Source organism: Dermacentor variabilis, chromosome 4, assembly GCF_050947875.1.
Source record: "Dermacentor variabilis isolate Ectoservices chromosome 4, ASM5094787v1, whole genome shotgun sequence".
Classification (NCBI taxonomy): Eukaryota; Metazoa; Arthropoda; class Arachnida; order Ixodida; family Ixodidae; genus Dermacentor; species Dermacentor variabilis.
Window position 1 is genome coordinate 73,717,571 of NC_134571.1, and position 27,056 is coordinate 73,744,626.

Genomic DNA, 27,056 nt, shown 5'->3' on the forward strand with positions numbered 1-27,056 from the left:
CTCCCGTGGTTAGTGCACATAGTGGAAGAGAGAAGGAGAGAGCAGAAGCAAAGGCTAGGATGTTAACCAAGGTCTCGCCCAGTTGGCTACCTACACGTGGGGAAGGTGTAAAGGAAGGAGAGAAGAACAGCAATTGTGTGCGCATCCGCAGATGAATGTTCCCTCAAAAGCGCTCATCTAGTCCACTTGTCTTCAAAAAGAGCACTAGCACTTTGGTGGCTTTATGCATAACATGGAGGTATGCGGGCAAGGTCCCAGGATCTTAAGCTCCAGAGAGCGACTAAGACTGATACGCAGAACATGTTGTTGAGAGCTGTAAGGTTAGGCAACAGAACACAGAATGTGTTCTATGGTCTCATCCCGTCCTCAGTTATATTCACTGGACCCTGACACGCTACTTCACCTGACACCCGGATTCTCCATTCGGGAAACAACTTTAGTGCGCCAGTTGTGCTTGGGTGTCGCGTCTTATTCATTCTTCATCGGTATGACGAAAAGTGCCGTATGCAAGTGTGACCAAGAAAGTTAACGCCAAGCGGGGATTGTGTAAGACATATAAAAAAAATTAATTGTGCGTGCGCTTGCGCACACAAACACAAAGTAACGCTGATCAACCCCGTTCTCTGTTGATATAAAAGCCATGCCACTTCGTTGTGCGTGCTTTTAGACAGTCACCCGCTTGTTTAGCTTCATACTTTTCACTACCCTGCCCTGCCTGGAAATTAACGACATATTTTTTACAGGTTACCCCTAGCGAACGGCTGGCTGTCAGCAATTTATGCTCGAGTCAAGATTAAAGCATTGAGGGAGAGAAGAGAACACAAAAGCAAAGAGGTGAATGCGCTTTTATACACCGTGCAGAAGGAAAGGAAAAAAGCGGGTTACGAAGAAAGAGGAAACGGATGGGCCAGGAAAAATTACTTTTGGCGCACTGTGAACATAGAGCAGTTGGTCGTGGTCGCTGCCAATGAAGCGTGTCTGGAAACTTGGATGCTTAAGAGGACCTCACCTGGTTAATTCAACGCTAAAAAAAAATTGCCGAAAAGTTTGGGCTGTTGATTTTCCAAGAAAGCAGACCTCTCGGATGTCGAAAAGGCAACTATTCGATAGAAGTAGACTTGGAACGTTTCCGGTTTGAAGACACTCTATAAAATCATATGACCCGGGTTTAGGGTGATGGTCTAGCTGATCACGCTGTATACGGAGTCCTTGATTCTCCGCTCTGCCACACGAGCATGACACCACACTCGACGAAGGTGCATAACTCCGAATCTCCTCACAGTGGTTAAAGTACGCCAGAGAAAACGCAAACATGATCCTCCGTGAATATATTTATTTGCTGGCAAAACAAACAGGTACTTAAAGTTTATGAGGCGCTTCACACAACTACAGCACGAGTAAAGCTGCTGCCACATCCTCATGCATAAAAAAATATGAAGCCTGTGATGGAATGTGTAGGCATTTAACGGAATGCAAAGGCTGTCATGTAAAGATGTAAAATGTTGGCGATCCATGACTAGTCGTTGTCGCGCTAGCTCGTTCGCTAAATGTCGACCAACATTGAAATTAGCTAGGAGCTCGACGCTCATCAGGTTTATTGCTCTTGTTGTGTCTTATAATACACGTTACAGGTTAATAAAGGAGCCGAGTAAATAGAGGGTTGCCGCTCATAAACATAGATACCAAAGTGGGAAATGAATGAGAATAAATCGAAGAAGGGATGCGCTTTTTTCTAAACATGATTGGACACATTACCGTTAAATTGTCAAGACATCCTAATTCAGTAATGCCCACCAACGTGAGGTGTGCTAAAGATAACATCACGCTATGACTTCCTTCAACGCGTTCGCATCTATAGCTCCAAGTTCTTAGAAGAGGTGAGAAACAGACTTTCATATCCGTTTCCTGACTATAGTCTTTGCAGTGGCTTCAGTCGCGCCAGTCGGCAGACAGTAGGAAATGCTTCCAAAAAATGAGGCATAGATGGCACAGTGGTCATCTTGCGCCTGTCTTTACCGAGAAGCAGCAGTTGAGAAAAGTCTCGAGGATAAGCGGACGAAATACTCCCTCATTACCCTTGTTTGGTCAGCGAAACATGTTTAACTCTAATTTCTGACCAACATTCTTATAGGGGTGGCAATGGCTGCTTCCCAGTGTGGCTACAACATGATTCCCCTCTGTTAATCATGGCCGTCGAAAGAGCAGTTGACTTGAAATTTGCTGGCGCTGAGCCGTGCTCCCCCAAGGGCTGCAAAACATAGTGCCAACCTTTCCCTTCTTCATGAAGAACCACTCCTCTACAAATTTGCTCCCGATAGTTCGCAGCTAAGCAAGCGCACATCGCGAGGACATGCGTAAAGATGGCGCAAAAGAGTGTCATTTAGTAATTACAAGGCAGTACGCGTCGCGCTCTCTGTGTAGATGACCATGCACCAACTCGCCTTTGCTAACACCATACCTGCTGCAGCGTGCGGCTAAGCCACGAAGGAAGAATATTTAGGAGTTGAAATCCCCATCAGCGCGTGTGCGCGCAGGCGACCAGATAATGTCACAAAAACAGCATACGCCGACGGAGGCGCACGCAGTGGCGGCACCTTGCGGGGCGTCATGCAAGCCCCAGGGAAAAAAAAAAAGCAGATGCCCGGGCGGGCGGCTCGGGCGCGCTCTCTTCGCTTAAAGCAGACAAGTAGACGGCACGGACGCTCGCTTCAGCGGGCACGCCGTAACGTTGTGTTTGCGCGCCCTGACTAACGCTACTAACAGCGCTGCTACGCGCAATGCCCTTCTTCGGAATTTCCTAGCCTAAGATGGGACGCAGGTGTTTCGGTGAAAACTGCAAGAGCGGGTACAAGTCTTTCAGGGAAAATGTGAGCATCTTCAAGGCTCTGAATGATCCTGAACATGCATCGGTTGCGGCAATTCCTGGGGACGGCCGTCAGCTCAAATAGAGAGATTACGTTTGCGAGAAGCACTTCACGAGCTACATGTTGAAACGGGATAAATACTACAGGGAGCTCAGAGGTGAGGTAATCCTGAAGCAGACGAAAAAAAGACACCTGGACTGTCCAGAGGCTCCCTGCATCTTTCTTCCGTTTCCAGCATCTTTGGCATCCCCGAAGAAGCGGACTCCCCGAGAAGCGTCATCAAATATCAGTCATGCTACCGTTAATAGATCAATAATGAGTGCATGCAAGCCAGGAACATCAAGGGCAGCGAACGTGTGAACACAATGTGTGAACAGCGGTGAACACAGCGTGTGAGGCCATGACCCATGAGCTGGAGGAAAATCATCTTGGTCATATACTCGAAGAAATTGTAGGCATGCTTGCCTTCGACGAATGCCAGCAGCGCGTACACCCGTCCAAATAAAGGCATCGTGTGGGTTTCCAACAATAGCGCCGCGTACAACCGGAATCTACAGACCACCTTACTATAGCGGTCATCGAAAAGAATGCGTTTTATTTCTTACTGTGCTCAAATGGCTGAATCGTAGCACCAATCGCTGGCCAGGCTGCCACCGCTAAAGAAAAGAGCGTGACTGCCCTCAGAAACACAACCGAGAGACACAACCACCGACCGGTTGCCCTGACAACCTAAACGGCGGTTATTTCTTTCTCGGCCGCCATGTACCGCCAGCATGCTATAGATATAGTTGCTCCATGGACTTGTGACATTTTCCGGTTGCCACAAACAGTGTAGTTTCCGCTCCTAAACGTTTCTTCGTAGGCTAAGCTGTTCAAAGCGTACTATATATGGCACTCTGTTCAAACACGCTTTCAAGTTTTTGACTTCTTGCGATACCCGTAAGAGTTCACATTCTGGAAAAATTCCTCTTCTCGCCGCAGATCCTCCTCCATCACGTCGTAGTCGTAGCTCTCGTTCGTTCCTCCAAGCTCCTCTGGAATGACGTCATTAGGCACGAGGCTCTTCAGTTTGTCGAGGTCGTCGCCAATAAAGCAGGTCTGGAAACATGGATGTTTAACAGGACATCAGCTGGTTAGTTCAACGCTCAATAGATGTTTAAAAAAAACTGGTCATTTTCAAGACAACAGACCTCTCGGAAGTCGAAAAGGTAACTATTCGATTAAAGTAGACTTGCAAAGCTTCCCGTTTGAAGCCACTCTATAAAGAATCAGTACTTGTCTATCTTTCTTTATCTGCAGTGAATAACTAAGCGACGTTAGAATCAACAGTAGGTGCTAGCTACTCCTTTTCACATAAGCAGCATGTAAACGCAAAATAAAGTTCTGTCAAGGCACCCCATCGTCTCACTCCCCCAGCAACATTCCTCACTCCTGTTGTTTCTTTGCTTTTTGGTGCGAAAGTGTCAAATGGCCCCTAAAGGGAAAAAGCCGACAACGTCTGTAGCAGCGAAACTTCCCGTTGACTGCGACGCCACGTAACGAGTGCGCCTTGCGTGTTTGTGACGCTGGCTTGCGCTTGCTGGCTCGGGCCTCGAGGGAGCAGAGCGGGCTAAAGGAAACACCTGCTGCCGCGGCACTGCGTGAGCCGAGAGGGCATCGCCGCGACGCCACGTCGCCCTCGCTCTCGGAAGCTTGCGTTATCCGCACGTTCCTTGTCCGCGCAAGCTCCCGCCTACGTTCTAACTGCATCCTGATAAGGCCAAATCAAAACTCGCCAAGCATCCCAACGCGCTCGCTTATCTGCGAAGAGTTCATAATTCGAAGGACCGCTCTGCGGCGTTCAGTTGGACATTATTTCTTTCGCACTCACAACTCATAAGAGCTTGGCTGTCCTCGGATATCTTGTCTCCTGCTATACTTGCGGAAAAAGGATCCACTCTAGATCTCGCGCTTTCAGCATGCCTACCCACAACCTGCTCAGCCAGAAGCTATGCAAACCGAGGAGAATAATAATCTCGTAAGAGAATTAACTGAGTCTTCGAAACGTAAGATAACATAATGGCTCAGATTAGGAAAAAAATTATTTTTAATGCCCAGAACTTGGTTGTTAGAGCGCGCTCTGTCCTGTCGTCTTCTTCCTTCCTTGAACGTTCACCGAATAAAAAGGTTTTTTCCTCGTCGAAAGCGATGTTTCATGAACCAGCCCAAGCAGCCACATTTTTGCAGCATAACGAGATGGAGATTGTTCGATGTCCATGTCATTCACTAGTGTTGTATGTAGGATTTACCAAAAGAACACAGCGTCTCCACAATCTATGGAACAATGGTTGATTGTATCAGACAATAGACATAGACGACAATTTGCCGGCCACCATGGTGCCTGGGAACTTCATCTGCTTGCTCGCAAAAAGTCAAGTTTCTAAAGTTATCCAAGTGTCTCCAATTTCCGGCTGTGTAAGCTGTACACCTCTCTACGGCTACTATAGTGTCGTCTAGCTTTTCCCGCTGACAAACAACGTTGTTGTTGTGCGTATGGCTAGGAATGCGCTTTGCGAACGCTTACTCCTTGCATATTGGAATGGTCGATAGCTCGATATCAGACACCTGTGAGCGCAATGAAACAATTGAGCGCCTGTTCTGTATTTAATTTGTCTTCGCTATGACATCCAACACCTCTAAATCAGGACTACTTCAAAAGGGATAAACTCGAGACCATCTTTAGAGTCAGAAATACTCGGACAGTGGCCACATCCGTTGCTGGCGCTAAAGGTTAACCGTACCTGGATGCAGTTCATGAAGTGCACTGGCCTGAGTGAACGTGTAAAGTCCTGTGCTTCCTTCCTACGTGCTAGCCGTGCTCACTTTCGCCCTCTTTTCTCTTTCTGTTTCCCCTTTCCCTTAACCCCAGTATAGGGTAGCAAACCGAACGCTCGTCTGGTTGACCTTCCTGCCTTCCCGCACCTTATTTTTTCTCTGTCTTTCGATAATATTTGTTTCCTATAACTGTAGCATAGTGTTTGACATTGTATCTTAAATGTTGCACTTTTGTTACGATGTACATCACGCAATAGTGGTTGTTCGTTGTTTTTTTTTCTTTCCTACAATGTTCGATTTAGTTTACTGCTTCTCTCACTTATCCCTACATTATTATTATTAAAGGAAGGTTCCATCGCAGTCTTTGACTTAGGGACCCTGGTCTGTAGATTAATAGTAGTTCAAATCCCGTTGGCTGTAGTGGTTGTGCTGTCGTAGTGGAAGAGCACTTCTGATAGAAGTAAATGTATCGAACTAATAACAGAAATGGGTAAAACAATGCTGCTTACCCTTTGCAACAGCTTCGCCTTCATGAGACGCTTGGCGATAGCGAAGAAGAATTGAAATATCAGAGGACTGTTTATGATGTAAACTCCTTTGATTCGCAGGGGAAAGCAGTCCTAAAGAAAGTAAGAACACATTCCTGATCAACTGTCAATCCAAGTTAAACATACGCACACAATATGCGCCTTGCGCACCACGTCCTGCCCCCCCCCCCCCCCCCAGTCCCGATACATTTACTATGTAACCTAATTTTATCGAGGTTGGGAATTCTTTTTAAACAACATTCGCTGAACTTTTCGCAAGAGCATGTTGTCTCCTTGTCAACACCGTGTGCTCACGCATATGCACCTTGCGAACCTTCAGGCTATAGATGATGGTGCGGAGTGTTGGCAAACGTTTAGGAAACAATAACTAGACAACGGCGAACAGTATAAAATCAACGATATAGCGAGAACGCCGTACCGCTAATCCGACCTTCGAGTACGGCTTTTAGGGCTCATGGATGCAGCGAACTACGGTAATAATAAAACTTTAGTGGGCTACACACTGGGACCTAAATTAATTTTTCAGCGACCTATCGGCTAATATACAGGCACCATAAACAAAGTGCTGAAACCGATTATTGAATATACATGCGTACACCATGCTAAAAAACGCAATGTTGCGCACGGCTCTTTCATTACTCTTTCAAGAATGAGCTCACCTTTTACCTCACTGACACTCCTCATCAACATGCGTAGTTCCTGTTAAGGTTGTACATAAGGAAATTTTGTGCAAGTCATTGTCACTGTACAACCCGTCGCGGTAGCTCATTGGTTTATGGAGTTGCGTTGCTGAGAAGGAGGACAAGGGTTCCATTCCCAGCCGGAATGCAAAAAAGGCTCGTGCCCAGTGCTTTAAGTGCACGTGAAAAAAAAAAACAGGTCGTCAAAATTATTCCGCAGTCCACCACTACGGCGTGCCTCATTCATTCATTCATTCATTCATTCATTCATTCATTCATTCATTCATTCATTCATTCACCAACAGCCGCCGTGCGAAAAAATCCGGGGGTAGAACCTGTGTCAATGTGCAAGGTCTGGACAGTATTCACAGCACTTCCATCGCGTGAGAGCATTTCGCCCTACCGGCGAGAGCCACTCATGACACCAGTAGGCGTGATAACAAGACGAATGTCCACGGCGGGGCCAATTGCCGATTAAAGTAATGTAAGTAAAATTTTGTGAATAATGTAACATTACGGAAGGTACACCTTTAGTCGGCCACATAAGATAACGGGTCAAAGTGGTCTGCCTAAAAAAAAAGAAAAAGCTGGATTCTTGATGAGCGTGGGCACATAGCCAGTAATTCAAAATTTCAATCCATAATACTGTTTACGACCTACCCTGTAATTAGTACAATTAGAAGCGCGAAATCTTAATAGATCAGAAATTCACATTTGCACAGAGCAGGAATATGCATTCACATTCTACGCCATTGTACCAAGTTAGGTGGAATAAAGATTGATTGATTGGCTGACTTATTTATTTATTTATTTATTTATTTATTTATTTATTTATTTATTTATTTGTCATAGAGCCAGCGAGCTACAAGTTGTTCCGGCCAGCTGTTCATTTTAGGCGTATGACATGCCTTTTTTAAACACATTCTTATAACACTTCAACATTGTCAACACCCTCATGGTACATCCAATGTTCAAGCACTGCACATATAGAAAGTTGATGAACATCACATCGGTTTATTCATGTACTTCTGAATTCGTTGTTTTGCTATATACTTCTTTAGTTGATTGTGTCACTTTTAACTTCTGTGCTAAAATTTAATAGGAAGTGTAAACGCTTTCTTCAAAACGCACATGTACAATCATTGCGCGTACGAAGCGATTCTTACGACGTGTTCTGCGTAATCTGAGCCTAAAGTGTACTGGATGAGCTTATACTTGGTATTTTTTTATTAATGTGACCATTGCGTGGAAACAGTTATTGCTATATATATATATATATATAATTGAGCCTTCTGTCCCACCAGTTATATGCATGGTCTCGAAATGAAACGTAAAGTATTGAAATAAATTAATTAATAAAGTGCATTAACAGAAAGTATCTTGTAATACGGAAGAAATACTGGAGATGGACGCGGGGACCGATTAACTCGACCAGTTAGTTCACTGCATTTCACCGTTTTCGAAGAATACGTGAGCTTGAGAATCGTTGCTGTGGAAGCGCGTTTGGGTAAAGATAACAGACTTCTTTTGGCGCACAGCAGCTAGGAAAGTAAAAGGTGTGCCACTCACCTGCACAAGAGTGAAGAACTTTCTCATGTTAGAAGGCGTGTAGTGAGCGAAATGGTAGGGGCCGAGGCCCTTCAGGTCTAGCACAACCACGACGCCCTTGGCTTGGGACGGTTCCTGAATGATAATGTGCAGGGCATGCACTACGCATACTCTGAAGTATTCGTTTAGCGAACAGATATCTGTGTTCCAGGCTCCTGACAAGAACAAGGAGAGAACTCGTTGTGATCATAGATATTATTGAATTTGAGCTTGTCCGTAAGCTACCTAGCGCGGGTTTCCTGGTTTATCCTAGCAGTATCAATGCTAGTAGCGACGTCATGTGACGCTTTAGTAAAACTACAATGCGCTTTAGAAACAAAACTGGATTGCTGAGAATTTTATTTTCGAAGGAAAAGCATACGAGGATTGAGTTGTAACGACTATACCAGGGGCCAGAACTTTACACCGGAGGTTTACTAGAATACGGCAAGTCACTGCGGTACTACCCTTCGCGTGCTGGCCGGCACTTACACTGGCTAACCTCCCTGTCTTTCTTTCTGTTTTGTATCTATCTCTCTTTCGTGTAACCCTTGGTTAAACTTGCGTCACAAGATCTCGCTACCAGCGTTTACGGACAAGCTCAAATTATTCTAGCATGGTCTAACTAATCAGATGCCTAGGAGGAAAATTAGGCAATTTCTGTAAATATTCACTAATTGGAGGGACTTCTATGCCGCTAAAAATGTTAAAAATTGCTGGAAAATCGCCTTGACAGAAAGAACTAAGCTTAACACAAATGAGAAATAATTAAAGACAACGCAGATGACTTAAGGAAAGTAAGGTAATACAGTGAAGATTGCATCAACACAAAATGTGACTCACAACAATGATAACGGAACCCGACTGGCTGAGTAAGGAACACAACCTCGCGGGAAGCTTGTAGAAAATTATAGGAAACTTCTACTGATGTAAGTTATGTTTTCAACTTGATACATCATGACTTTTCAGGAGCGTCGTCAGTGTATTCTTTTTACGCTGCTTTGCTTGAAACTTTTAAATCTTTTGATGCACATGTGCCAACGAAAGAGCAGAAGCCGATGCCGTCTGCCGGCGCCAGTAGCGCGCTGGCTGTCCGTTGCTGGGTGACGTAAGTAGAACGTCGCCTCCACGAGCGCGGCTTTGCGGTTGCTGCAGCCTCTCAGTTTCGGTTTCACGCGCTCTGATAGCCGAAATGCGCGGAGTGGCGCGAGCCGATGGGGTGCTGAACAAAGGGCACCACACTACGATTAAGTCTACCCACTTTGTTAAGAAAAATTATCTATCTATCTATCTATCTATCTATCTATCTATCTATCTATCTATCTATCTATCTATCTATCTATCTATCTATCTATCTATCTATCTATCTATCTATCTATCTATCTATCTATCTATCTATCTATCTATCTATCTATCTATCTATCTATCTATCTATCTATCTATCTATCTTCATCTCGTGGTGCCGCATTTCCGCGGGTAATCGCAAATTTCCAGATCCAAAAGTTCATATGGCTTGGGCAGAGACCTCGCTTCAGTTTCCCTATTACGAATAGCCCGCTGAAACTAATCGTTTAAAAATAATTCATGAATATTGTTTCTAATTAGCGACTAATTACCACGTATAATCCGTCACCCTGCATGTCGCCACCACTGACGACATGTCTCCGAATGCGCTGTCTTTTTATTTCAAAGGGTTATGTTTAATATTACTTAATGTCTTCGTAGATACACCTTGTATAACAGACTCAGGCTTTGATAGAGTACTATTGTTAACATGCGCAGCTAGACATCCCCGCTGAAGACATTTCTTAACGGGCACTGTGGCTCGAGCTTTAAGAGAAATATTTAGCTAGAGGCCAACTCCGATTTCCCTATTGAATACCTGTAAAACAGGAATTCCTTTGAGACGACCGCTATACGCCGATTTGAATTCAATTTGTTGCGCCCTAGAGAGAAAGTTGTTATAATTACTCTGGGAAGCACGACATAGCGGGGGGGAGGGGGGTATTTAGGGCCTCGAATGTCTTGAAGTTGCATGAAGTTGAAGTAGCATGAAGTTTACAGGTCTGTAGTTCTGCTCCAAAAACAGATATCCCACTTCTGCAGACTATAGCTATTGAGCGCCTGAAGAGGAGAAATCAGATACATGAACTTACAGCTTGCGTGAAATGAAATTGTTGCAATTATTACAGGATTTATGGTTTTCTTAGAAATAGACACTGGGGAGGCACGCGAAAATCACCTGTGCAAATAAATTATGTGGCAAGAGGACACAAAGTGAGACGATAATTATCGCGGTCAGCAGTCCAGTTAACAAGAAATGAATATTTAACTTCTTGCTGACTGCAGTAAGTGGGTATGTTTGTATTGAAAAGTTAGAGGCAAGCATGTATCTATACAGTATCAGTTGGAATGGTTCTTCCAGCGTGTCTATGTTTGGAGGTATTCGACTCCAAATTTTAAATGTCGTCCGCATGATTACGCATGCAAGTGAGGATCGGCTCAAAGCTCCCCCTGATGTGACGCGGTTGTTGCGTGCGGAGTTTAGTCTGACAACAGGGCGGAGGCACGGGCAAAGATGAAGAAATGAAGATATGACCAGCGCGCTCTTGATTTCAATAAAAGTTACAGTACTTGGAAAAGAGCAGTCACTTTATTTGCGAAGCCCAGGCAAGGAGCATGCCCGCTCGTCTAGTCACCATACGCACGCGCCCGGGCCTGGCCTCCGGCTTCTCCGCGCGCCATTATCTCGGCATGGCAGCTGCCGCCATCGTTGAATGCTGCGGGGTTGCGTTTTACGACGGCGGTTCCGGGTTCCCCGATTTTTTATTTCGCTAACCGAAAGGGGAAGGGGGACAGCTATAATCTTTGCCAATGCCTCTGCCCCGTTGTCAGACTAAACGTTGTACGTAACAGCCGCGTGACATCAGGGAGGAGCTTTGCGCCGATCCTAAATCTGTTGCATGTGTAATCATGCGAACGACAAATAAAATCTGGAGTCGGATATACCGGAGCACAGACGGGCTAGAATAATTCTTCCAACTGATGCTGTGTAGAAACACGACTGCCTCTAACTTTTCGGTACAAGCACACTCACTTGTTGCAGTCAACAAAAACTTAATTATTCCGTGTTAGTTAATTGGGCTGCCGACAGCGATAATTATCATCTCATTTTGTGTCCCCCTGGCTGCATAATTTATTTCCACAGGTTGTCTTCGCGTGCCTCCCAGTGCCTAATTTCAGAAAACCATAAAATTTAATTTTGAACACCCTGTATCGTTTGCATTGATGCGAAAGCATCAGCTCATCCTCTGAATGAAAAGTCCGGCTTCTGTAGCAGCGAAACAGTTACCAAATTCCCAATGACTGCGACACCAGGTCACGTGCACGCCATCTCACGAGTGCGGACGAAAGGCAACGCCGCACTGGCGCGTCAGGCGTTCTGTGAGGGCGTCTCCGCGACGCCCACGTCAACCTCGCTCTTTGAGAACTGTGTTATCCGCGCGTTCCTTGTTTGCGCGAGCTCGCGCCTGTGTTCTAACTTCGCCTCGGTAATCGCTGTGAGGAAATTATTGCGCAGGAAAACAGAATAAATTCGGAAGGGAAAACGTTGGTGGTTGTGAGTTTCGAGCCTACGACCGCACGCTCAGAGGTCGAGTGCCTTGTACCCGCTGGGCTAAAGCGGCGCCTTCTACATAACGGGCCAGTGTACTCCACTTTATGACATCATGCTACTTGGACCAAAATTTCCGCTGCCAAGCCTGGCGTGACGAAAGCGGCGACGTAAAAATCACCGCAGCTTATTCGGGAGCGTCCCCATTAGTTTTATTTTATTTATTCTTTTATTTATTCAATACTGCCGGCCGCCTTATAGTAGCCAAGGCAGGAGTGCGTACATGACGTTTACGCATTAGTGGTCCATCATGAAAACAACAGAATACAATCAGTTGCATGACTCACTTAACCCCTTCGCTGAAGGTACACGGGTCTCAGATTCGAACAAGTGGGTTGCATCTGCATATTTTAATACGAAACCCTTATATGCTCCGTGAAGCGCAAAATCCGGCGTCCGTTGTTATCATCCGATGCTACCAAAACACTCGTGGCCAAGTGATGACGTCACGTTCCCGGCGCTGGACTTGCTACGGCTCGCGCTGCGAAATCCCACGGGGAACAGCCACGAAGTCGGACCTGGCCCACTCCCAAAACTAAATTAAGGTGGATTAAAGAGTGGAATAAAGTGAATTAAGGTTGATACAAATTAGAGCTAGGCGGATTAAAGTGGAGTTTTCATTTAGGGTGATAATTTAGACAAGTCATAATGCTTTCGCATTCAAATCACGTAAGAATGCTTAAGTGATTGTCAATTCTTTTCCTTACCTAGAGGCAAAATATCTAGACCAACTAGCCAAGACCTGCATATTCATCGAGCTGAGCTTACCGAATCGGAATATCAAGGCGGCCCATCCGTCGGGATCTCTCTTGCGAGACAGCGTCACCAGACCATGCTTTCGACAGACGCTATCGAAAGGAATGCGGCTTGGCCTCAGGTCGTCGAGCATTCCTGGATTTTCTCGACGGACCTTGAAGAAGTTCTTGACAGAATTGAAAGTGCGGTCCGCGTTGAACTTCTTAGCTCGCAGGAACTTCAGGAGGACTTCATCGTCGGGGTTGTAGTGGAGATGTCGTTCACCTGAGCAATGCGAGTACACATAGTTGATGTGTCCGTGCTGTACGTCTAGGTCCTCAGAAAAGCGCATTTGGGGTTTGCGGGGACGAAGGGAAGGGGGGGGAGGGGGGGTAACACGAATTCATAATGTCTTTTCTTTTGTAAGCGCCACAAGATTCCGTGACGTTGGGTTAGCTGGTTTGTCAACATAACGGCGGCGTGGGAACGCCGGTAAAGACGAGTGCAGAGGGAAGAGATACTGGCAACGCAGCCCAACACAACGCTCGTTGTGTTGTTTTCCCTCCATTCTTTCTTTATTTCTTTCTCTTTTCCTTTATTGTATTTTTTTCCCTTTTCCCACGCTTTTGTAAAGGCTCTTCGCCACTGGGTGTTCGCTTTTGCCAATATGTCCGACCATCACTATCGGCTGGTATCTGATCCTACGAACAGTTCTGATGTAAAAACCTTTCTGTGAAGCCGGGATTGGAGTCCCCGCGAGAGGCTGGATCGCCACAACAACATGCCAATGCTGCCAGACGGTAGCCTGGCGTCGAATGTAAAAACTACGCGCGTACTTAAGACCGTCTGCAGATTGTCGGCGTCGGTACAGTGTGACAGAGACGCCGATATGAAGGAAGAAACGCTGTTGCCAACAGTCGGCAGACCGAAATCGGTGTCGTGTTGGCTTGGTGTGAATGAATTTTTACGAGCGTACTTGCATCGACCCTACAGTGAGTCGCATTTAGCCTAGGCTTTTTTATTTTAGGCAACTTAGTTTAGGCTGGTTTGAGAAATATATGTACCTTAAGCAACTAGAAAGAGATGAAACGGACCAAGTTTTGAAATGCAAGTGCCTTAATTGTAGTGCTAATTATGGCCGATGTTTCAATGGGCACTTACTCTTATACCCGAAAACCTTTACTAAGTTGGAACGCTGCCCTTATTTTTTTTTTCTTCTTTAGCGCGCACTTATATAGAAGCTAATGACATGAGCGTGTAAGTGATGCTATTTGACAAGTGCGAAAAGGCGAAGATAGAACGTCCTGTTGTGCCCACAATATACGGACTTAATAGCGGATAACTTTGACGGGTGAGGCTTTCGAAGCCCTCCCCCTCCCCCTTTCTTTTTTTTAGAGAACAATTCGAATACTCCTTGCATTTTCTGACATCTAAACCGATTCCCCCTGAGGTGCATGTGCTTACCTGAAATGAGGTCGTGTAATCGTTTCAGAGCTTTCTCTCTCACTTCAGGCGTTTCCACCACATCTTCTTGGGCGAGATCTTTCGAACACTTCCGCCGGGCTAGTGCTTCAACTGCTACGCCCGTCTTTTCGTGTGCCATCGCATCAGTGTCTGCGGGAAAAGAGCTTTAGAAGGTCACAAGCACATTATTAGAAAAAAAATTCCCTACATGCCAGTATGTCAACATCAAAACCCTTAAAAACTGCTGCGAACAGAGTATCGGAAAGAAGGGCAGAAAGAGCCTGCAAGGCGATGGAAAAACACTGTAAGCCTGCTTCGACGAAACCTGCCCGAGCAAAGAAGAACGCCGTGAGATTGCTAGAGAAGTGCAACCAAGAAATGTTGGTTAAGGCAGTGGGCAAGTGTAGTAATGAATGGCTTCAAGTCTTCTTCACGGCGAAGACCCATGAGGTGGAATGTGCACTGAGAGCTATTGTGACAGAAAGTGGATGATGGCAAAAAACAATGAGCAGCTTCCTTCAGCGTCATTTGAACACCTTGAAGCCAGCGGACCCGTTCGCCCTCCGAAGTTCAGCGAACTTCGTGGAAGTGTTAACGGACGGCCTACCTGGAGCAACCACAGCCTTTTCCTTATACATAGAGGACCTATATTACTGAATTCCTCACGATGAATTGTTTTTGGCGGTGCGTGAAGCGATTGAACCTAGTGGGAAGGTTCGTTTTCAAAACCTAGTAGGCATGCGTATTGGAGCGTTTTTGTTTTAATTGGTGTCCTGTTATTTAGAATCCACCCTGGTCTAGTTTAAGGGTTGCGTATTTTTACAAAAGAAAGGGATTTGTATTGGGCCTAGCGTTGCCCCAGTGCTATGGAGTATTTTCTTGGTAAAGATTGACAACCTCTTTGTCACATCCTTGAACAACGATCATGTGGTCTTTGTGTTTAGGTACGTTGATGATTTTTTTATCTTTTTAAGGATTTCACCAGGGGACATACTAGATAGTATAGCACAGGGTATTTTATCAGGTTTTAACGAATATTCTCGTGGTTTAAATTGCACCTACGAACTGCCGGATGACAAAGGAATTAGATTCCTCGACTTACAACTAGCCTTTCATGACAATGACCATGTCTGCTGGATGTTTTCACCCCGGACTGCAGAAGCGCTAATGCCGTATGATTCTAATCAGTCTAAACTGGTCAAGATGGGTGTAGCAGTTGGACACCTTCTGGACGCCTTCTGGACACATTGGAGAACAGCTGCTGTCACCGCATGGCGCATAGCCTGAAACAGCAGGTTGAGCGGTTGCTTGCAGCAGGTTTCCCTCCCTCAGTCATTAAGGCTGTTGCTGAAGCCGGTTTGCGGAAAGTAAAGGGTCTAGCAGGCCAGAAGTCTCGGACATCAGAGCGAAGAAAGCAACTAGAAGTAATACTATACATTCATAAAATTTCCCACAGCATTAAGAAGGTGGCGGGAAGGCAAGATGTAAGCGTTGTGTTTTCTGCACCTTGCGAATTGGCTAGCTTGTGCGGGAGGATTGGAAACGAGGGGACGAGGGGAGGCGCCTGTAAAGTTAAACACGTGACACCCTTCATCAAGCGTAACACTGGTATTGTTTACCGTATTCTGTTGGCTTGTGGTAAAGTCCATATAGGCCAGACAGGTAGGTTTGTTAATAAGCGCTTGCAAGAACATAACCCAGCCTTAAGCGGGGATGTGGGAAGCAATTGGGTGGTTCATTACCGCGGCTGCAATAAGGGCAAAAAAAGTGCGCCATTGTTCGGTTGTGTGACCATGTTAGAGAAGGGCAAGACTAGATACGAACGCGAAATCTCAGAAGCGTTTCATATTGGAAATGAGAAAGAAATTTGTATCAGTGATACGTCTTTATGTTTAACAAACAAGGAACGTGCTTTCCTATCGAGCAGGTAAAGTATGATTAATAGACATTGACATTCATGCACAGGTCTTGGGAGGAGTAGAAGTTGCGCATGCGTCGGCTGTTTTCACACGGTAATGTATCTTCGAGGTGTTATCTAGGCACTTGTCTTGGGAAAAGTTGAAGATACGCATGCGTCGGTGGTTATGTGTGGCAATGTAAATTTCAATAAAGTGCAGTTGAAAGTCCAGCGTCAGTCCTTGTCTAACGCCTTTTCCTTCTGTGAGCGTTCTTTGTGTTTCGCTGATACCCCCCTTTTTTTCAAGTTCTAGGAAAAGGGATATAACACGCACTTTTCTTTTTAGTTTCACCTACGCTCACACCTTTTTTGGCATGCAGACGCGCCTAGATAACAGTGACTTACCGTTAGCCAGAGCTCACAAGCTGCAAAACAATTGTAACATATAAAAAAATTATATGTTCTAGTAATTTGCAGCATGTGGGGGAGGGGGGGCTAGTGAGAGAAATATGGGCGATAATTTTGACGCAAGTGGTTATTACCGGATTTCTGAAGTGGACCACCTTCCCGTTTTTGAGGTCGTTAGGGAGGTTTGATGAATCGAGTGAGTGCTGAAAATGTTTTGTTAGTAAATTGAACTATAAGGGCAAGTACTTTTTAAGAATTTAGAACTGTTTGCATCAGACCCAGGAGATGAATCGTGTTTTAAAGACTCGAATAATTTAGCAACACCAGGAGCATCAATAGTTATTGGTGACATAATGAAAAATCCACTGTGTGGCATATCGCGAAGATCAACAGTCGTGCTCGAGGAAAAGTTTTCAATGAATGTTCTACTCAGTACGGTAGCACAAAGATTATTTGGTATTATGTTGCCGGAGGAATCTTGCAATGTAATTAAAGGGTCGTGTGCAGGGTTTATAACGCGCCAGAACTTTTTAACACTTGCTTTCAACATCGATGGTAAAGTAGAAGACAAAAAGTTGCTCTTTGTAAGCTTCAGGGTTTCCACGTATGTATCGGAAACAGCCTTGTATGGCGACCATTGCTCGATAGAAGTTGAAAGCTTCACAAGACGGTATAAACGTTTGTTTTTGTTAGATAGTCGCCTAATCTACGAATTGTACCTGGGTGCTTGAGGATTAGAGGTGATGACACGCTTAGGAATATATTTGTCTCATGGTGTAACTTCGTTTTGAACAGTAGCTAGTTCTCTTCGACAGAGCGAGTGTCGAAATTAACAAGAGAATGACCAATAAATACAGATAGCCCATTATTAATAGCAGCAAAGCGTTTGTAGTCTAGAATGTTCTTTTTATTTTGTTCACTTTAGGACGTGATGTATTAATGACGAAATTGAGCAGAAGGTGATCACCGGTACCGAGCAGATATGTTAGATCTGTAGCTAGCTCTGGATTAGTGGTAAGGATTAAATCTAGAGTATTTGCAGTACTTGTTACAGTGCTATTGGCTTGCGTTGCTGAGTTAGCGAAATCAATGTACATAGATCTAATAATTATTTAGGTTGTGACAAAGACGGCGATGAATAAGGCGGTTGAGCAGTCCACAAGATAGTTGGAACGTTAAAGTCTCCGAGTATAAAAAGCCGTGAAGAAGGATAGTGTGCGAGCCAAGTTTATAGCATAATGGCGTTCATTAGTAAATGTGAACGAGGAGGACGGAGGGCAGTAGCAGACACCAATAATTATTTTCAGATGACCGATTACTACGGAAGCGGAAACTAGTTCCAACTCACTGCAGATTTGAATGCATGAATAAGGAATATCTTTTGAAATGGCAAGCATAACACAACCGCCGCGTCTTGCCGTCCTGTCACAACGATACATCGAGTAGCGATGAGCGTCGTGAAATATTTAAAAATCAGACACGTGCGTTGGGAGCCAAGTTTCTGTTAGTGCAACAATGTGAGGTGTGCATGTGTCAGTGGCAGAAGATACGTAAGCATGTTTATTAAGAACGCTTCTTGGGGGCGGGGATGTTGGTGAAAAGGACAGACACAGTAGATAACTTCCCGCTGCCCCTCGTGATTCCCTACAGTACAACTTCCGATGCAGAATCGGTATCTAATCTGCTGGCCTCGCCACGTATGTCAATCCCACTGACATTGTTAGCGGTCACTGTCCCCAGCGCACCATGTTCGCTACGTCTCTCGACCTAGTCGACAGTGCCAGTGATAGCTGTGCGAGTTGACATAGTAGCTTATTTAAAGGCGCCCTCAACGATTTTTTATAGTTGTCGAGAAACGCATTTCGTTTAAAATTAGATTACTTCGGAGACTACTTTGCCGCAAGAGGTTCTTCAATGCGTTCAGCAGAAGCGGAGATTTTGCGAATCAAACACACCGTTCGCGGTGTGTCCATGCCTTCCTATTTCAGTGCCTTCCACTCCGAAGTCTGAGGTGGAGTGGGGCGGGGCCCACAACGATCCGCCTATGAATGTCATCGTGGCGCAGTTGAAATTCGGTTTTGAATTTTCACGTAGACGCCACTATTTCAGATTTTGGATCCTACGACGGGCCAAACATAGGGTGCCTAGATGCGCGCGGAGCTGGCCAAACATGGTTGTTCTCAGCGAGCCGTAGTGGGCGCAACCAGCGGACTCGTGGCGGCACCCCGCGGCACCCCGCGGTATTTGCGCTACGTAGCAGACCGCAGCTGCATGCAACTGTAGCGTTTGCTTTGAGCACGACAGGGCTAGAGTGCGCGTTCGCGCTCATATGCTCCTGTCTGACTGTGCTACGTGTTGCGGAGCGGCTTTTTCCGGCACCAGCTTGACCGACGGATAGTATCCTATCCGTCGGTCACATTCAACTTGAGTATCTTGGAGCGCTGTCAGTGGCCCATTACAAAGCCAAGCCTGCGGAGACATCTAACCAAGAGCGGCCAGGAGTGAGCGCCCGCTGTCAAGCGTGCGTGTGGTCTGACCTTAAGTTTCGCGTGTTTCGAGGCTAGTTGAGTTTTCAGACCTAGTCGAAATCAGCGAGACCCGGCAGCTACGATATCGACAAACAGGGTGGCCAAATTTTAATGCATACGCGGGCGGCCGCGGCCGAGCGTAAGCAGACGATAGTAGGCTTCTTCCGGAAGTACGTTATAATTAGAGAAATTTGAAAACATATTTTCGCTTACTTCAGCCTGTTCATTAAACTGCGTCAATATACACACACAGTAACAGGAGCAAGGGCACTGGTCCAAACACCCTTGTTGATTGATGTCAGCTATTGGCCAACAGCAGCCGCGTACGCGAATCTTCTATATTACGAAATAAAGCGTCCAGAAAATAGTGAGGAGCGGGCTTCTGTACAAAAGGGCGTTTGAGCGGCAGATGATTTCGCGCTTCGCTTGCGACCTCCACGCGCCGCGCGCGACTGAAAAATTTGGCGGAGATGTTCGAAGCAGCGTATGCTATCCGCGGGCTTTTTTCGCCAAGTCCGAGGTGTGGTTCAGGGCCCTTTATTCGTGTAGTCTGGTGAAGCATCACAATAATCACGGACAGGGGGAGCCGTACGTCTCAGTTTTTAGATGCGTAAGCTTTTCTATGCCTACACAACGAGGAAACCCGTCCGTCCGTGCCTCCATTCGTGCGTCACGCAAGAAGATCACTTTCGTGACATAGAGCCCGCATCAGCAAGCGACTTGACCTTCGTGCTGCCTCTCGCTTCAACGCGAACTAAGCGGTGAGAACACAGCGCACACGAAGCTATCAGCATTCGGTGCACTCTGTCCCCATCGCAGATCACATTCAAGATATGGTTTCCGCCGCCGAAGTACGGTTGGTGAAGGTTCATAATGGTTCGACGTGGGCGGATAAGGCGATAAAGAAAGATAGCGGTTTATAATGACTGGAACATCATCAGCGCAGCAGGCGCCACTAGGTGCAGTAGTTCGCTCGCGTCATCAATTCACGTTGTGTCGCCGCCCCCAGCACTTCGTATCGCCGGAGCGCTGTTGTTTTTCCGGTCAGATCAAGTTTCATCACATCTATAATGACACCAGGCCGCCTGGAGATAAGTGGCACAATGCTCACGCACACTTAGACAACTCCCAGTGGACTTCCTGCGTGAATTTGTTACTTCTTTTCTTGCGCTGATTCGCTGATTGCACATGTGTCGGTACGTTCCCGTTTTCTGTCCGTTTTTTTTTGTACCCAGCAATCACGAATCAAAGTTAAATAAGCGTCGCTACTTCAGCTCCTAAACTGTGGTGAGTGATGTCCTTTTGTGGAGGCAAGAAGTTACCAGAAAGCGAAGACGCGGTAACTTTATTTTTACGTTACAATATTGAACCTTAGACAACTTGAGCGTTGTGGTGTTGAATTGTATGCCATTTTTTGCACTATCGTTGTGAGATTAACACAAAGTGACGTGGAATAAATTGCTGCAGCTTTAAGAAGTTCTGTGGGTATAGGTTAACATGAAGCGCTGGCAGTATAAGAGATTCATCATCTTCATAATCATCATGATCATCATCAGGAGCCTGGTTACGCCCACTGTAGGGCAAAGGCATCTCCCATACTTCTACAACTACCCTGGTCATGTGCTAATTGTGTAATGCAAACATCTTAATCTCATCTTCCCACCTAACTTTCTGCCGCCCCCTGCTACGCTTCCCTTCCCTTGGCATCCAGACCGTAACCCTTAATGACCATCGGTTATCTTCCCTCCTCATTACATTTCCTGCCCATGCCCATTTCTTTTCTTTGATTTCAACTAAGATTGTCGTTAACTCGCGTTTGTTCCTTCACTCAATCTGCTCTTTTCTTAGCCCTTAACGTTGCACTCATCATTCTTCTTTCCATAGCTCGTTGCGTCGTCCTCAATTTATGTAGCACCCTTCCCGTAAGCCTCCAGGTTTCTGCCCCTTATGTGCGTACTGGTAAGACACAGCTGTTATACACTTTTCTCTTGAGGGATAATGGCAACCTGCTGTTCATGATCTGAGAATGCCTGCCAAACGCACCCTAGCCCATTCTTATTCTTCTGATTATTTCATTCTTACGATCCGGATTCGCGGTCACTGCCTGCCCTAAGTAGATGTATTCCCTTACCACTTCCAGTGCCTCGCTACCTATTGTAAATTGCTGTTCTCTTCCGAGACTGAAACATTAGTTTTCTGCAGATTCATTTTTAGGCCCACTCTTCTGCTTTGCCTCTCCAGGTCAGTGAGCATGCATTCCAATCGGTCCCCTGAGTTACTAAGCAAGGCAATATCATCAGCGAATCGCAAGTTACTAAGGTATTCTCCATTACCTTTTATCCCCTATTCTTCCCAATCCAGGTCTGTGAATACCTCCTGTAAACACGCTGTGAATAGCATTGGAGAGATCGTATCTCCCTGCCTGACGCCTTTCTTTATTGGGATTTTGTTGCTTTCTTTATGGAGGACTATGGTGGCTGTGGAGCCGCTATATATATCTTTCAGTATTTTTACATACGGCTCGTCTAGACCCTGATTCCGCAATGCCTTCATGACTGCTGAGGTTTCGACTGAATCAAACGCTTTCTCGTAATCAATGAAAGCTATATATAAGGGTTGGTTATATTCCGCGCATTTCTCTATCACCTGATTGATTGTGTGAATTTGGTCTATTGTTGAGTAGCCTTTACGAAATCTTGCCTGATCCTTTGGTTGACAGAAGTCTAAGGTGTTTTTGATTCTATTTGAGATTACCTTAGTAAATACTTTGTAGGCAACGAACAGTAAGCTGATCGGTCTATAATTTTTCAAGTCTTTCGCGTCCCCTTTCTGATGGATTAGGATTATGTTGGCGTTCTTCCAAGATTCCGGTACGCTCCAAGTCATGAGGCATTGCGTGTACAGGGTGGCCAGTTTTTCTAGAACAACCTGCCAAACATCCTTCTACAAATCTGCTGTTACCTGATCCTCCCCAGCGGCCTTTCCCCTTTGCATAGCTCCCAAGTAAGAGATTATCATGTCGTAATTTTTGCATAGGGGTGGATCCCATACCTCGTACTGCTTTAAGTTCTTAAAGCCAGAGACAGTAGTCCTATTCTTCTGAGGTGTGTGCATGTGCGTGTGCGTGTGTGTTTGTTTCTGTGTGTGTGTGTGTGTGTGTGTGTGTGTGTGTGTGTGTGTGTGTGTGTGTGTGTGTGTGTGTGTGTGTGTGTGTGTGTGTGTGTGTGTGTGTGTGTGTGTGTGTGTGTGTGTGTGTGTGTGTGTGTGTGTGTGTGTGTGTGTGTGTGTGTGTGTGTGTGTGTGTGTGATAATGTCATTTGAAACACCCCATTTGAAGTAGCAAGCAAGGCTGACATCTACGTTTTCTAACATCCGACATAATCAGTTACCATTAAACAACTCTAACTTTATTACTCTCGAATCAAATGGAAAGAAAATGTGATGACACCAACAAAACTAAAATGAGGCATTGAGTTTCGTTCCTATACGAAAGGCTTCCTTGATGCATAATAAAACCTACAACGCAATTGCAAAAAGGCGTCACACGAACACGAGAAATGTTGTTTCGGGCATAAAGTCAAACAAGACCTGTTGAAATGACCATGTAACAAATGCTGTGAGCAAAGAGGATGACGCGTACTTATGATAGTGTGGAATGCTCTATTTGCATCAGCATTTTAATACATTTGTCTCTAGTTTCAAGTAACACAGATTATAAGCAGGTTTGGCCGACTAGTGGCGTTTAACGTCTCAAAGCACGAAGGCCTTATAGGGGCTTTGGGAGACGTAGACGGCTCCGAAGTTATTTTAAAAATATAGAGTTCCTTATTATGCGCGTAATGCTTGGTGCACGAGGGTCTTTGCATTCTTCCCCCTACAGAACTGACGACAAACTTACAACCTCGTGCTGGGCAACAGAATGCCGTGTGTTGGAACGCCATAGTCAGGGAGCCATCGCAGCAGGAAAGTACCTATACAAGGAAGAGCGATAATATCGTCTCCAACTTCGCGTAGCCTTCTTCATGTATATAGCCTGCGGCAGAACTGATTTCGGATCCTCGTGTCTATCGTCTTTTCATACAGTAAACGCCAGTGAGGTTCACCTTGAAGCTCTTGCACCCGCAACTGTCCGTGACATCAGAGATCATGTCAGCGTGCCCTCGACGCCTGGATATTTTTTTACCGGTGTCGAAAGAAAGATCGGTAATATCCAACATTCGAAATTAAGACGGACTCAACCTTCAGGCTTTTGCGGACTGTTGCTTACCCCAGTACAAGGTAGCAAACCGGATGCGCGTTAGTTGACCTCGCTGCTTTCCCTCTCTCTCTCTCTCTCTCTCTCTCTCTCCCTCCTGCGCACAAGTAAAGCACATTTGGAAAATTATTTTTACGTAAAGCCACTGTCATAGCCCGGATACACCTTAAGAGGAAGCTTTAGCTCGGCTGCTCCTAAATACATGTAATAGGAGAATGCGTTTTTCTCGGCAAGTATTGCACCAAATTTGACGAGGTTTATTGAATTTAAAAGAAAAACTTAAAATCTAGTGACTGTTGGTGTTGAATTTGTGAGCTAGGTCGTTAACATTTTATAAAAAATTGTCAAAAATCAAACATTTTTGAAAAACGAAACTATCAAGTTCACAACTCTGTAACTGAACAACTAAAAACGATAATACAATTCTGTGAAATGCATCTAATAGTGCGTCTAAAGCGGAGAAAATTGATATGTTACACATGAATATAAAAAATTTAGTAATATGGAAATACAGCTTTTGCCGAACCCTTGTAAACAACGTAACAAATTCAAAAATCTTTTTAACAGAATTCAGGTTTTAAATCGAAATTCCGCTTCCTACATTCACTAGAATTTAACTTTCTCTTTCAAATGCAATCAATTTCATTAAGATCGGTCCAGCGGTTAACTCAGAAAAACGTTTTTACGTTTTACATGTATTTGAGTAGGCGGCGTTGGAGTTGGGCCCGAGCTGAAGCTTCCTCTTAAGCCCCTCCCCCCCCCCCCCCGTTTTTTTTTCTATTTACTGCGTGGAGAGCTAGTGATTTCGGGATGGGTCGGGCCCAACTCCGACGCGTCCTATTCAAATGCATGTAAAACGTAAAAACGCTCTTCTGAGATAGCCCCTGGATCAACTTTAATTAAATTTATTTTATTCGAGAGAGAAAGTTAAATTCTAGTGACTGTTGGAAGCGGAGTGTCGATTTAGGGCCTGAAATTTGTGATAGGAATTTTTAAAAATTTGAAAGTTCGAAAAAAATAGAAGCAAGAAGTTAATAGCTCTGCATTAAGAACAAGTATCGCGGTTCTGTAAACGGCATCCATTAGACCATGGAAAACGGACAAAGTCGATTTATCAATCTATATATTACGTGAATTTGTTACGTTGTGTGCAACCATTCTGCAAGAGCTGTGTTTCCTTATTACTACTTTTTTTTTACATTCATGTGTAACATGTCAATTTTGTTCTCTTTAGATGTACTATGAGATCCAGTTCACAGAACTGTGATATCATTTTTCTTTGCTGAGTTACAGAGTTGTAAACTTGATAGTTTCGTTTTCCTAAAATTTTCGAATTTTGCTCATGTTTAATAAAAATGGACGACCTAAATCAAAAATTCGAAACCAACAGTCACTAAATTATAAGATTTTCTTTTAAATGCAACAAACCTTGTCAAATTTGGTGCTATCGTTGCGGAGAAAAACGAATTCTCCTTTTACAGGCATTTAGACAGGAGCACCCGGGCTAAAGCTTCCTCTTAATGCTTATTCGTTTCAAAACACTTAATGTTTTCTCCTTACAAACAGTGTTTATCCAAGTTAAACAGCTGGAAATGTACCTTCGGCGTTCGTATAAAGTCTGCGCCAGCGACTGTGCACAATGTCGGACACTGATGTCATAGTATTTGGCGGAAAATTCAAAAAGAAAACTGAATGAAGGCACGGTCTTAAATTGTTCTCCGCTTAGGGCAGACACGTCTAAACGAAATGAGCACGCATAGGAGAAGCCGGGGAATAGAGAGAAGGCTGGGATGTTTATAGTATAGTCTAAACTGATATAGCAGCAAGTGTGATGCGCTATCGTCGCAGTCGCGTAAACAATGCTCGCGCGTTTAAGCCTTTAAGAAGACGATGACGCCTGGCGGCCAATCTGCGCCCGGGAAACGTGCCAGATCTCGAGCTCAGAAGCCGCGCCTGCGTCACGCAAGGTCACAACGGCCGCGCGTCCTCGCGTGGGGCGACATTTATTTCCATTTCTTCCGTTTCCTGCCGCCTTACCATTCAGAGTCAGGTCACCCATAGACCCGGTATAGCTTAGCTATGTAATGTGAAAGTTATTCCGCCTGCGTCCTTACTATCAGATACCCTTAACTCTCAAAGCGTTACATCGTTCCAGGTGTAATTTCGTCCCAAAATATGCATCGTTCTTGTTGTCAATTCGTTTCAATAGCCGTGTGTGCTGGACTTTTCCCTCTAAGCATTGTGCGAGTTCAAAACGTTCGTTAAGAGGAAAGCATCGGACGCACAACACAAAGCGAAATACAGAGGGAGCAAGCGCTGACAAGAATAGTGATGATTACCGTTGCAGAATAAAATTAAGTAGACAAAGATGTGCCATAGTTAAATTATTTGGAACTGTAAAAAAAATGGAACAAATTGTTCTACGTTTTCTAAAGACCCCGCCACGGCAGACGTCTTCTTTTTCTTTCTTTTTTCTCTCATTCTTTTTCTTTTTCGTCTTTTTTTTTCACTCTTTGGCGGCCATACACGCTGCACTGTAAATATCGCGTCCTGTTTTAGAGCCCAAGGTCGCCCGTTCGATGGTTGCCGAAATGCAACTATATTCATGTTTTACGGGCACACTGAAAGAGTCCACATGGTTAAAATTGATCGGCAGCCTCGTAAAACGGCCCCTCTGTAGTAGCCCCTTTGGGACGTAAATGATCGTATTTATTTTGAGAGTGTACGCCAAGGTTTAGCTCACTTTGATTAGGTCAGTGGGTGTCCGTATGTGGGATGTCATCGCGAAGGAAACGAACAAAAGTCCGCGGCGCAATTACTGGTGTCTCTTTCACTGCGCTCCCTATCGGAGGTGAGCTAGAGTTAAAATAATTCAGCCAAAGCGCTGTGTTTTTCGCTGTGGAAGCAATTGGGCAATGTGGCTGCTGGTTAATGTTTCAAATGTTAAGGTGAAGTCTATTTGTTAATATAACCCATGGTGATGCTGGTGTTGCACCGCCCACAAGCGTAAAAAAATGTAATTAAATACATCATTTCTGTAACAAAAAATAACTGTTCTTGCACAGAAAAGCCTAAAAACAAGAGGGAAAGAGAAAGTAAGAAGAAATGTATAGATACCAACCTGCTTATATAGTAAAAGTAAAACACTGCAGAACAGGACATGGATAAGATAGAACAAGACAACACTTGTCCATGTTCTTTTCTATATATACCTATACACCACGAGTTGGCTCGTGGTATGCCATATGCCCCGAGCCCAACAGCAAGCCTTGTTAAATCAAGCTGACGAGCGCCCTGTTTGCTACCCTACAAGGGAGTGAGAGAAAAGAATACAGAAGGATAAAAAGGGGGAGAGAGGGCACACGGCGGGCACATTATAGGGCGCACTGCAGGACTGTAAATGATAGCCGTGGCCAGCGCATAAAAATTGGCTGAAGGCTTAGCTTGGTTAAGCCTGGAAGATTGCGAAAGCAATACCCTTGGCTGCGCCTTGGTTCGGCTGATGGTGTGGACATGGTTGCCCTTTGTTAAACTTATGGCTATACATCATCCGACATAGCGCAAGGCAGCGCGCCGACCATTGCGAGGAGCCGAGCTGTAGCC

The 27,056-nt window shown here is 45.0% G+C and overlaps 1 protein-coding gene across 1 annotated transcript; it reads right to left on the bottom strand.

The window, feature by feature from the left end:
* Positions 1-1,318: 1,318 nt before the first annotated feature.
* On the bottom strand, positions 1,319-23,536 carry LOC142579372 (alpha-tocopherol transfer protein-like). Its single transcript, XM_075689488.1, has 6 exons — positions 23,466-23,536; positions 14,366-14,515; positions 12,935-13,186; positions 8,476-8,669; positions 6,188-6,298; positions 1,319-3,962 (listed from the first exon to the last, which is right to left on the bottom strand). The coding sequence occupies exons 2-6, from the start codon at positions 14,502-14,504 to the stop codon at positions 3,777-3,779; spliced, it is 882 nt and encodes a 293-aa protein (XP_075545603.1). The 5' UTR covers positions 14,505-14,515; positions 23,466-23,536; the 3' UTR covers positions 1,319-3,776.
* Positions 23,537-27,056: the final 3,520 nt, after the last annotated feature.